At 35.4% G+C, this 12,573-nt stretch overlaps 1 protein-coding gene across 6 annotated transcripts in view; it reads left to right on the forward strand.

Moving 5' to 3' along the window:
- The window catches only part of Obsc (Obscurin), a 252,766-nt gene that overhangs the window by 222,374 nt on the left and 17,819 nt on the right, over positions 1-12,573 (forward strand). For all 6 annotated transcript variants that reach the window (XM_019050687.2, XM_072301410.1, XM_072301413.1 and 3 more), the window contains 16 exons: positions 374-558; positions 1,164-1,272; positions 1,812-1,929; positions 2,501-2,676; positions 3,405-3,580; positions 4,145-4,259; positions 4,777-5,067; positions 5,735-5,913; positions 6,369-6,565; positions 7,057-7,215; positions 7,923-8,176; positions 8,841-9,145; positions 9,966-10,202; positions 10,606-10,726; positions 11,275-11,415; positions 11,991-12,176. In XM_019050687.2, coding sequence (XP_018906232.2) covers positions 374-558; positions 1,164-1,272; positions 1,812-1,929; positions 2,501-2,676; positions 3,405-3,580; positions 4,145-4,259; positions 4,777-5,067; positions 5,735-5,913; positions 6,369-6,565; positions 7,057-7,215; positions 7,923-8,176; positions 8,841-9,145; positions 9,966-10,202; positions 10,606-10,726; positions 11,275-11,415; positions 11,991-12,176 — 2,949 coding nt within the window. The remainder of the gene's footprint in view (positions 1-373; positions 559-1,163; positions 1,273-1,811; positions 1,930-2,500; positions 2,677-3,404; positions 3,581-4,144; positions 4,260-4,776; positions 5,068-5,734; positions 5,914-6,368; positions 6,566-7,056; positions 7,216-7,922; positions 8,177-8,840; positions 9,146-9,965; positions 10,203-10,605; positions 10,727-11,274; positions 11,416-11,990; positions 12,177-12,573) is intronic.

A 12,573-nucleotide genomic window follows, 5' to 3' on the forward strand; every position in this document is an offset into this window, starting at 1 on the left:
AGTAGCAATAATTATCGTTTCAGTTTTTGATAGATCAATTTTGTGATAGATCTCTATGGTCTCTCTATAGTCTATCGATGCATCATATTTAGTAGATTTGTATTCAATATGGATCAATTTTTGGCTGATTATTTTGACAAATCTTTTTTTTTTTGTAATCGCTCAAAATCTAAAGTGTTGATTTTAATTTTTTATTTCCCAAAATTCGCCCTTTTTAATTTAGAGATGAAGTCATGTATTGATTTCTACTGAATTTTAACCAATGCAGTAATTTTTTTTTCTTTTTTTTCCATTCTTTCTCTAAATTCTCTCTTTGTTTCTCTATTATTTTTACTCAGCCTGTTTAAAAACTGTATCAATTATTATCTTTCAGGATTATTGAGGATGAGAAGATTGACATTAAGGCTGATGAACGTCTTCGTTCGGAGCGAGATGAAGAAAAAGAAATCTACAGTCTTGTAATTAATGACACCAAGCGGACGGATGAAAACATGTACACTGTCGTAGCAACAAATGAATTTGGTGAAAGCACAAAGAGCGCCCGCCTGAGAGTGCAAAGTAAATTTTTGACATTATTTATTTACTTACATTTTTTTCTTATCTGTATTTCAATGTATTACATAAAAGATCTTAACCAAAAGTGAGAAAGGAACAAATATTTCCAATTTTACAACATAAAAGGATCTTAAATTTTCACACAACTTTTATCTGGCCAAATGGCCGTCAGGAATTCCTGATAAAAAATTAAGAGAATCTGAAAAGGAGAAAGGTATTAAATTCAAAAGAGGAAAAATGATGGTATTTTATATGCAACTACATTGATTTTTCTCGGCAGAATTGAGGTACGAGTCAAAATTATCGTATTAATACTCATGATTTTCAATTTAAGCCATTACTACTTAACTTACAAACTTATTAATTAATCAGGCAAACAGATAATTAAAAAGCTTATGTACATATCTGTTTTTGAAAATTAGAAACTCAAACCTCATTGCAGATGATTTGGCCAGTTCATTTGTTTTCCCAATCTTGCCTTAAAAAAAAAAAGTAAAGGATAAACAAATTTGATAATTTTTATTGTAGACGAAGAATTCTTAGCGATTGTTGTTGGTCTTAAATGTTTGAATCTTTCAACAATTTTAACGTGTTTTATTTTTTCTCAGCCGATGAACCATCTTTTGTCAAAGTGCTTCAAGACCAAACCATCAAAGATTACGAATATGCCGAGATAAAAGCCCGTGCATATGGTATTCCAAAACCAATCATTACATGGTGAGTACCATTACAGGAGATTTTGTTTTTGCACTGCTACTCACAAATAAATCAGTCCCTTTCTTTTGTTGCAAGCCTCTTGAACTTAAACTGCTTCCTCAGAGAAGTCCCTTGACAGTAAACTAATAAATAAGATTGACCTGCACTGTCCGAACCTTAACTATTCTGACACCGCTTACGAACTTTTAATTAAAAGAGGATCATATTAAGTTCAGTGTCAAAAATGAGGGTACCGATGTATATCAGAAAGTCAACCTCAGTCCTAGAGGTGAGTTTAACCACCACACTTAGAGAAATCCCTAGTCTCTTGCCCATTGTTGGTGTTTTTTACACTTTTTCTCTACTTTCTCCACCCCTGTGTTTCTAAAAGTATTACAATGGGGGAGAAGGGTTGAAAAATCGGAAAGTTAAAATTACGTCTATCATGAGTGACCCCATATCGATGGATCATCACTTTGATTCCTTTGATAGGCGTCTTTCAACAAAACCTATAATTTCAGGATAATTCTTCTTTCTTTATACCTATTACATGATTTCAGGTGGAAAGATGGTGAGGAGGTCGTTCCAGATGATAATATATCCATAACAGTTGATTATGAGGGTCAGACAAACAGTACGCTTGCGTTCAAACATTTCAGGGAAAAAAATGTTGGCAAGGTAAGTGAGAGCTTTAGCTCTTCATATAGTAAGTTGTTTGAAGGTAATTAGTATATCCTATAATTTAATTGCTGAAGGTTGCAAAAATTGCCATAATTTCTTCATTTACGATCCAGCAAATTTTTCTCATCGCCAATTCTCCTGATACTTGACGTATATTTATCTAATCTCCTTAAAATTTTCTGCAAAAGTCTCTATTTTCCTCAAAATTTCCATCAAACTTTTGAAATCTTCACGGAAAGATTTCTGAAAATTCCTTAAAATCACAAGCAGTGCCTCATTTTACCATAATCGGCAGATTGCCGGATTGGATACTTTCTGTACGTTGACTGTAGTTGACAGCAGTCAAGCTAAAAAAAAATACTTTTCCCTCTTTTGTTTCATCTAGGGTGCTGAACAATGTCCAATTTTTGTATCGCAGCAAAGTTTGAGGCGAATCTTTTAAGTACTAATGTACCTTCATAGATTGACAGATCGGTTAACTGCTAATAAATTGCTTTCATCCTTTGGCGTTTTTTTAAATATGTATTGCCCATTAATTCATCTTAGGTTTTTGTTTTTTGTTTTTTAGTATGTTGCCAAAGCATGGAACATTGCCGGTGAGGCTAAGTCGAACTGTAGGATGAAAATGTTCAATATCCTCCCATCTTTCTCCACGACTCTCAGCAGATCGGTAGAGTTAACGGAGAAAGAACCTTTAGAACTTAGAGCTAAGGCAGATGGTAGCCCTGCACCTTCAATCAAATGGTAAATTTTCTATCTTACTAACATTAACTTCCAAACTGCTAGATATGAAGATACATAAGATACATTCTGAGATAGATTCTGATAGATATCTACATAATGTATAAACTTTTAGATGACACATATCTTGGATACACTGAATATGCGCTATAATACTGAGCAAAATGAAGAAATGAAGGTTAAAACTGAAGAAAAACCCGAAATTTCAATGTGCACTTATGTAGACTTGCAAACTCATGGAAGTACGTCTACAAATCTTCATCAGTAATTTCTTAATTTTGAAAATTACTCTCAGCTTGATTCAGGTGCCTTGAGCCAGAACACCAGGCACAGTCAGTGAGAAGTATTTCGAACAGAATAATTGAGAGGAAAAATCCAATTTACAAAGTTGTCAGGGGAACAGAAAAAAGCAGAAAATATAATGTAATTAAATTGAAAAGTACAGATTTTTTTTCTCTTCAAGTTTTCCATCATCTCAGTTTTCATGACCATGGGATAAAAATGTTGGAAAAAAACCTTGAAAAAGCTGTTTTAAGGTCAATTTTTGAATTAACTGCAGAAACTACTTTCTTTAAATTTACATGCTGGAAGATTGATGACCGAAACAGTCGAAGAATTTTAGTTGTTTAAAAATTTATTTTCTTCAAACAGTAACTCCCATTGCTTGTTCAATTCTGCGTATGGCTAAGTCATAGAACAATCTGTAAATATGTTAATCTTTTCGATGGCAGGTTCAAAGATGGTGAGCCTTTAGAAGCAGATGACCGGGTTAAAATCTGGTCAACACCTGACGGCTGGCAATTCCTGAAAATAGAATCTACTGTACCATCAGACAGTGGCTCCTATAAGATAGTTGCCACCAATCAGACGGGAGACTGTGCCACCACTTGCGGTGTAGGAGTTAACCGTAGGTGTTATTTTATTTTTTTAAGTTCACGGAACAGATGTTGCTTTTGCACATTTATTCTCTCGTGTCATCTCTCCTCTAATGTAAGGGCGCATCTTGATTCCTTCATGAGCGCCAGAAAACATGGATTTACATATGAAATAGAGCTCTCATGGAAATCGAGGTACGCCCTTATGTAAGCAGGGCAACCATGTAATGTCCTGAAAAATTGAAGTCAGGGTTTTGATTCGCTCTAGTTTTCTTCATTGTCCAAGTTTAATCGTAGATTTAATTGTAGTTTAATCGTCGTTAAATAATGTAGAATTTTAAATATTAGAATGTCTTAAAACAAGAGGAACTTTTTTAAAATATTTATCTCTCCTATTTTTCAAGATTCACTGATTTCAAATTATCTTTTGATTCGAAAAGAATGTATTTTTTTTCTGCTGTTCAACCTTCTTTTTGAAATGTATTTATTTCCTAAGCAGATTTGATGTAATGCTATGCTCTGCTAATATTTTTAGTCATTGACTTTGAATGATATATAGTATAATTCTGAAACTAAGGTGTGATATCTTGTTTCAGCTGAGCCAATGGCTCCTGTATTCAAGAAAGAGCTCAGCGATGCCTTTGCTGTGGAAGGTGGAGTCCTGAAATTGGAAGCTTTCATCGCAGGTGTCCCAACACCCGAGACAAAATGGTAATTTTCTAGGTTTTAAACATTGCAACATTTAATCTTAAAATTAAAATCAGAACACGCTGGGAGGGACTATTTTGGCAATTCCCTTTTTAATTTTGCAATTGTTTGCAATTTTACACTATCTTGGTTTTTTTCCTTAGTACAGTTTCCTTGGTACATCCTGAATTACCTTATCAAGTTTAAATGATGGCCCCTCAGGTGTTAAAGTGGAAGAGAAGAACTTTTTACAGTATGCTTCACATCTTAATCTGTCTTTGGGGGCTTTTTTTCCATAAAAATTTAGCGCGAGGTCCTTGGCCTCTAAAACTTGGCCCTCTGGCTTACATATCTGAAATGATTAATCCCTAATTTTCCTTCAACTCTAGAAATAAATTTTTCATCTCGTAGATATATAAAGAAATTATTCCGCTCTTTCCCACCCACTCCATCTATCTAAATAATCCTTTCAATGCTAACTCAATTCTTTGAACCAAGAATTTTTTATACTTACAAACCATTGCCTTTCGGTTTTCTTTAGGTTGAAGGATGGCATCGAAATTCATCCAACACCAGCGATCAACTTTGTAACCGCACCCAATGGAGAAGTCGGACTAGAAATTGAGCCGGCCAAAATGGAAGATAATGGTGTGTACACTCTTCTTGTTGCTAACAGGCTTGGAAAAATTGAATCTACAGCCAGAGGAGAGGTCATCTACAAGGAAATTAAACCAAAATTCAACACACATCTCTTGCCATTGAGCCTTGTCGAAGGTTTCCCTGCTAGGCTTGAAGTTCAGATTGAGGGTCACCCTGAGCCAGAAGTCATCTGGTTAGTATTGTCAATTCAATGATATAGCTCAAAGCTCATCTACAATATTTTGTCTAATCGATCCTGGATCTCATCCTCCCAAAATTTCAGCTGTTTAAAATCAAAAACATTTTCTATCAAAATCTGTAAAATCTCTTTTTATTTTTCAGCATCCTCTGTCATAATTTAGTTTCGAAAAAAATTTACTGCTGAATATATTTAGTGAAAAACAATTATATTCTTCTCTAGATCTCAGTAGATACTTCAAATAATTTTCAATAGATAGATTTAATAATTTTCCCTTTAAAATTAAATTAATTTAGAAGTCACTGAGTTTGCAGCAGACTCTGCTTTTCAAGCATTTGAAATTCTCAGTATCTCTATCTTTCAGATTCAATATTAAAGTAGTTTTCTAAAACCTAGAGACTAAAGTTTTCCTGAACACTGACTGTATGTGATACGTGTTTTTACCAAGTTTTTAGAGATGCACAATTCCAAGATGTTGTCAAATGAAGGGTAAAAGATCCAATTTAACGATATTTCAACATCAACAATTGGGGGAAAAATTCACTAATGACAAAGGTTTGAAATAAAGAGGCTTTAACTACTCCCCCTTTTTTGTTGGTTATTGGTCATTTTTAAGAATTCAAAATCAAAAGTCATTCCAATCTGTATCGTTTATCCTTAGGTTCAAGGATGATATGCCTTTAGCTATTGATGGGACTCGTATCAAAGTTGTATCCTCCCCTGATGGAACTCAGGCACTCGTAATTGAAGATGCCACTCCTAGTGATTCTGGCCTTTACGGAGTCATCGCCAAAAATGAACTTGGTAGTAGCAAAACAGAAGCCCCTCTTGAAATTCTGCGTAAGTATCAAAACACTTTTGTATCTTTATCAAAAGTGTTCAAGATAAAATGATATTCAAAAGATTTGGAAGCTCTTGATGTGTAGTTCAACGTTCCATCAAAAAATTAATCCAGGAGACAAGAAAAATAAAGTGAAATCAACATTACGAGTACTTCTATCGACGAATCATGTATAAATAGGTCTTCGGCAGCCCCTCATTGATGACACAAGGTAAGAAATAAAAGAGCGTAGAGGCTAACATGACTCAGAACTCATAAGTCTCTTGCAGCAAATGAAGGTTTTGGTTCTTTCGGTTGCAAAATTCCTGATTCAGGATCAGAAGGAGAAATAGTTAAAAAAGTTGTTGATTTTCAACAATTTATTTGCACATCTTTCTTCCGAAACAATTTTACATTCTCCAATTCAAGTGAATGTCCCTTGCTTCAATCTCTGAGATATGATTTTGTCTTTCAGCTCGTGAACGAGGTGACGTACCAGAGGAAAGACCTCAGTTCTTGCACAGCATGCGCGACACAACAACTGATGAGGGCTCGTCTCTCTCATTGGTTGCTCCATTCATCGGTAATCCAATTCCAGAGGTATTATGGCACAAAGACGGACAAGTCATTCATCCCAGTGAAAGAATCAGGTTCTACTGTGATGCACACAAGGTACTTGACATGGGACACATAATTTGAAAATTACTTTCTCCCTTTTTTACTCTTTAAAATCTGAAAATTGTTTAATAGTTTAATGTAGACCAATCTGTATCATGAAAGCTTCGAAGGATTATATATCTAGGAGACTAATGTTGCCTGGTTTATGGATGTCTTTTTGTCCAATTATTTTTGCAGGAATTGCTCTCTTATTATTTTAATCTGAGTGATTCAATGCACTTGTAAGCATTTTGTTAAAAACTTCACGAAGCATACGATTGCTTTTATAACAATTAATGGGAAGGCGAATGTTAAAGCTCATATCCATGAGCATTTGATCTTTCTTTATTTGCCAACCACTGTATCATATCAGGGCCCAAGTAAACTTTGAAGAGAATTCGTTAACATTTTGAAGGAACCGTAAGAATTAATTGGTACATCCATTGTGTGGTATATTTTCTTTTTTACATGAACATTCAACCAAGCATTTTTTTTTCATTACTTAGGTCGGTCTGGAAATACCAAAAGCCGATTTGGCTGATGCTGGTGTATACTCTGTCTTTTTAAAGAACTGCCATGGAGAAGCAACAACGGCAGGAAAAGCTAACGTTCGCAAACTATACCAAGCACCCACATTCATACAGAGGTTCACAGACCTGCAGCAGGTAAAACGCAACTAACGTCATGTTTATGCATTAATGAGTCATGAGAAATAGTGCTGAAAAGTTGTATTCGCTATCAATGGGCCTGTTGCAAGACAGGGGATTTGCAAATTGGTAACTAATTCCAACAGCAAATTTCACAGAAAGAAAAATGACTCGACTAAAAAATTTTGAAACCACCTCTTGAACTAGAAAAAAGCTGGTTTTTCAACTCATTTATCTAAAACAGTCATCTCTGGGTAGAAACGTGTCCCATATACTTGCTACGTTACAATACATTGCAAACCTGGTCTCTCTATCCCCCACAATGTATTTACTGTTAAGGATCAGCAGCCACTTTTCAGATGCAGATGTCAAAGCAACTGATGATTCACTGACGAAATTTGAGTTCAGAGAAATCCATAACATATCTTTTAGCGTGACCTCAACCTAATATTCCAATGCAAGCTGCTTGAGTTGAGCACTCTCCCCCCTCAGTCTTGTACTGGCACTCATTAGAGCTCAAAAATTTTTGACTTTAATTGAATGCTTTGAACTTTTTGGTCTTTTATTCCCCGCAGAATAGTGTGGACCCAGTACTATTTTACCACCTTGTTACATACAGTTTTGGGCCATGTTTTGAAGTGTTTTTTTCTCGCTTATATTTAAAGAACTACATTCGGTCAATTTTTCACAACTATTCACACATGAAAATTTTTTCCTCTGTACAGATGCCAGGATACAATGCCAAATTCTTAGCCCGTGTGACAGGCATCCCAACACCAGATGTCGCATGGTACCACGACTTGAGAGGTATCTACGATGGTGGTCAGGGAGGCAAATATCGTATCAAGCGAGAGGGTGAAGTGTGTTGCTTGTACATCAACAACTTGGACATTAATGATGCGGGCTGGTACAAGTGCGAAGCAACCAACAAAGAGGGACACGCTGATTGCGATGCTGCACTTCAAGTCGTTGATAGAATGTAAGTAATTCAGATCCTTTTAAGTCAAATTAACGACAGCCATCTGCATTTGATAAAAAGGTGTGTGGCAATGGGCCATTAAACGGAGTATGATGGACCACTCTAAGTAGTGTGTCTTCTCTTTAAAATTTCACCAGGAAAACAAGTTACTCAACGGAAAGTCTGGAAATCAACTCCTAAACAAGATGTAAGTGTTTTCTATTAACATTACTTAAATGGCAAAAATACAAATGACGTCATTTGTATAATCTAACCTTCATTAGATCTGCGTTAAAAAGACTGGTTAATAGCTCCTTCAGGAGGTAATTTCCAAACTTCCCGCTGTGTGAATCATTTTCTATGTGAGATTTTGAAGAGAAAGCAGGTAGCATTTCCTTCTAATTCATACCTCGTCTAGTGGCCCATTGAAGAAATACAAATGACGCATTATAACCACCCCAAATATAATCTAACCACCCCAAATTTTCTGTGTTTAAGATACTTGGTATTATTCTGTTAAGGAGTTGATTTCTAAACTTCATGCCGTGCGAATCATTTTCTCTGTAATTTTTTGAGGAGAAATCATTGAACATGATCTTCTAGCTCAGACTTTGTCCATTAGCCTATCATAAAAAAGCACAGGAGTACATATTCTTATATTATCTCATTATTTTTTCATGTTTAGAAAACGAACTCCGAAGATTGAACCACCCTCGTTCTTGAAGCGCATCGGAGATTGTGAAATCTTCCGTGGAATGGCCGCCAAATTTACCGCTTGTGTCACTGGGTACCCAGAGCCGTACTATGAATGGTACAAGAGCGATGAGAGGCTTTTCGCAAGTGACAGAATCAAAATGGAGAGAGAAGGTACCGGTATCTTGAGACTCATCATCAACAGAGTTGTACCTGAGCACGATCTTACCACGTACAAGCTGCGTATCTATAATGACTACGGAGAGGCAACATGTGAAGCTAATTTGCTACTCGACAGTAAGTTTTCCATGGATGACTTAATTAAACTTTTCATTCACCTCGCGTTCAGTAAAAACATTAATCGTCAAAAATTGAACTCTCAGATGAGAAGAGGATATGCGTCGCGAACTTTTCCTGAAATTTCCCTCTATACATCAATTCTAACTTGAAAGAAGGCTATAGAAATGAAAGTTATAACAGTAAGATAATACACATTTTCAAATATCTCCTTCTCTCAGGCGTGTTTGGGAAGATTTTTTATTGTGATGTTGAAAATTTCAGGATTTTTATGTGTAGCTTGGACTTTTCAAAATTCCTATTTATGTGAAACACTTTCAGAATTGTTTCTGAGTTGTGGAGAAGAAACTATTCTAATTTTACTCGTCTCTCTCTATCCGAGATATGTAGAAAAAGTGTTTTCGAAAATTCCTACTTTTCGGAGTGCAGGGTGAACAATTTTTTTTTTTTCTTTTTCATGATTTCTCCATTGAAGAAGAAAAATACTTTAGAACTTAAGATGAAATCTCCTCACTTATTAAACTATTGATTTACGTCATCCCTGTGTACAATGGTATCTATTTTCAAACGAGTAAAGCAATAACAGAAAGTAAACTCCTGCATTTGTGGCTCAATGAAATATGATATGCATTTTTTAATAGCTTTTACTCACTTTTGAAATTGGATTCATCTCTTGTCATCTTTCATCAATCTTTAGTAAATACCTCCTATTTAAAAATTACCTACAATTGCTGAAAGCCTCAGCTGTAATGATAAAAATAACTCAAGATTGAATGCAAACTTTTCCTTTAACTACTACTATCTGATCCAATGTCAACAGGCATCGAAGAAAGCAGAGCTCGGAAACCGGTTGGTGACCAGTACACAGATTTCACTAACTACCGCAACACAGGAGCTCCTCTGCCCCTTGCAGACCGACCAATCATCAGTCGCATGATGGACCGGCGACTCACCCTCTCTTGGAGACCATCCCTTCCAATTGGACCGCGGTTCCCAGTTACTTACCATGTTGAAATGGCTGTGCAACCAGATGGCGATTGGTTTACAGCTCGAACAGGTAAGATGATCTTTTTTAGGAAAGAAAGTTAAATTATTTGATCAGTGAATCATAAGTAGTCGATGTCTGAAAACATGAAAACATGAAAACACATCCATCTTGCAATGCGGTTTTGGACTGATTTTATATTACTGTCTCCTAAACCCTCTCATCCTTAACTTTCACTTTTCGAGTTTTTAATTTTTGAAGTAAGCTCTGATGATCAGAAAAATATTCTTTGTGTCGATTTTTAAAGTCAAGAAGGCTTGAAAGGCCTACAGAATTATTTAATTTTCTATTTAGAATCCTAGGAGGCCATCTCAAAAGAAATGTATTCACAACTGAAATTATTTTTAACCCACTTAACTAATAACTGATTTTCATGAATTATTCTAAGCACAATTTTGTTTTCTGATTTTTCTAGGTGTCAGAAGCTGCGTGTGTGAGATCTCAAACCTTGAACCTTTCAGAGATTACAAATTCCGCGTAAGAGTAGAAAATAAGTACGGTATCAGCGATCCCTCTCCATTTGGAATGACGCACAGGTAAGAGATCTTTATTTATGACATTTGATAGTTGAGCCAATTTAGTCAGAGTCACTAATTTCAAAAATGATTAAACTCCTGGAAAAGGACGAACCTAAAATTACAAATACAAATTACAGATTCTTTTTTGATACCCCCTTTTTCCTATGTGCAACAATCAATAATGCATCACTAAACACTCCTGCCCTAAATGTAATACATAGAACAATCATTAGTTAGTCTGTTCATTCTTTAAGTGCTATGCTTGAAAATTGATTACGTACTTCTCTCCCCAATATTTCCATAACATCTTTGTATACAGTATTTCATTTTATTCAAAGAGCTACGTCACATAATGGCAGCTATCTTGAGTTTCTGAGCAGCCTCAAAGATAGCAAGTGAATTTTAGTTGTAGTAAATTTGCTCATCGTGAATTTTGAAAAATGAATCTTGTTTAAAAAAACCGCTCCTCTCGTAACTCAAATGTAAGTTCCCTTCAGCCTCATTTATATGAAACATAATTTATTTACCGCGATGTCCCAACTTATTTGCATTTTTTTTTCTTTCAGGGGACGTTTAGAGCTTCCACCTCCAAAGTTGTGGGATTACTTACCTCCAGGCATCGAGTTCAGACCAGAAAGTTCACCCTACTTCCCGAAAGACTTTGATATTGAACGGCCGCCTCATGATAATTATTTCCAGGCTCCACGGTAATTGTATAGTTTTTCTCATGCAAAACTTTGTGATAAGAATGAAAGTCTCATTGAAAAGTTCAAAAAATTATTTCTAGGGGGAGAAAAAACAAATCAAAATCTGACCTGTCAAAAACTGACAGCCGAGTTGACATAGCATAGCGATGCCTGAAGCTGAAATCAGTCAATCATCAAACTCAGTTTTGTCTGGCTGGCTAAGTCATCGAAGCCTGCCAAAAATATCAACTTAAACAAGTCCCATTTTTGTCTTTTCCAAAACAGGGTTTCTTTGCCTTTTAGAGTTTAAAAAAAAACTGAAACAATTCTCAGAAGCTAAGTTCACTCTGTTTTTCACAAAATGGATAAAAAAATGGGTACCACCAACCCACTCTTGTAAGTTTTCATATCATACCCTATCACAGGTCCAAGATTTATGCAAGATAAAAATCGTTTGTTAATCTTGCTCATTTAATTCTGTTTTTTATTTTTCGAATTTTGGAAGAAAAATTGGAAAATTTGAAAAGAAAATTTTACATAATGAGGTTAATGTTATTACAATTACATTGATGAAGCACTGTAAAACTTGATTCCAGATTCTTGCGCCAAGAACATGAAACGCAATATTGCGTGAAAGGCCACAATTGCAACTTATTCTGGTTTGTCTATGGTTACCCTAAACCAAAAATGACTTACTTCTTCAATGATGAACCGATTGAAATGGGAGGTCGATATGATTGTAGCTACACCCGCAACGGACAAGCAACACTATTCATCAATAGGTGAGTGCCAGTAAGATCGTTAGGAACAAGCTGTCTTGATATAAAATCAAAAGTTGATCTGTCTCTAGCTAAGGAGAGATACGTTTCATTTTAGTATTTGTTTAATTGGATTCCTTTATTGCAGGGTTGGGTTTGGTTTTTGGGTCTTGGATGGGATGGAGAAAAAAAAAATTTGGATATCGTATCAAATAAAATATTTTTACTTATTTTAGATCAGAACCACTTCTTCATTACTCAACTCAAAGCGAAAATTTTTTACATTACTTTAATTAACATCAATATCTTAAATAAAATCATTGAACTGCTCCTGGGGGGTTTGAAAGTGCCTCATGAATGCATTTACAAAATATCATAGCAGTCTGCGTCATAAACAGTTTGACACTTTACCCTCTTTTGG

The sequence above is a fragment of the Bemisia tabaci genome, chromosome 6, assembly GCF_918797505.1.
Source record: "Bemisia tabaci chromosome 6, PGI_BMITA_v3".
Taxonomy (NCBI): Eukaryota; Metazoa; Arthropoda; class Insecta; order Hemiptera; family Aleyrodidae; genus Bemisia; species Bemisia tabaci.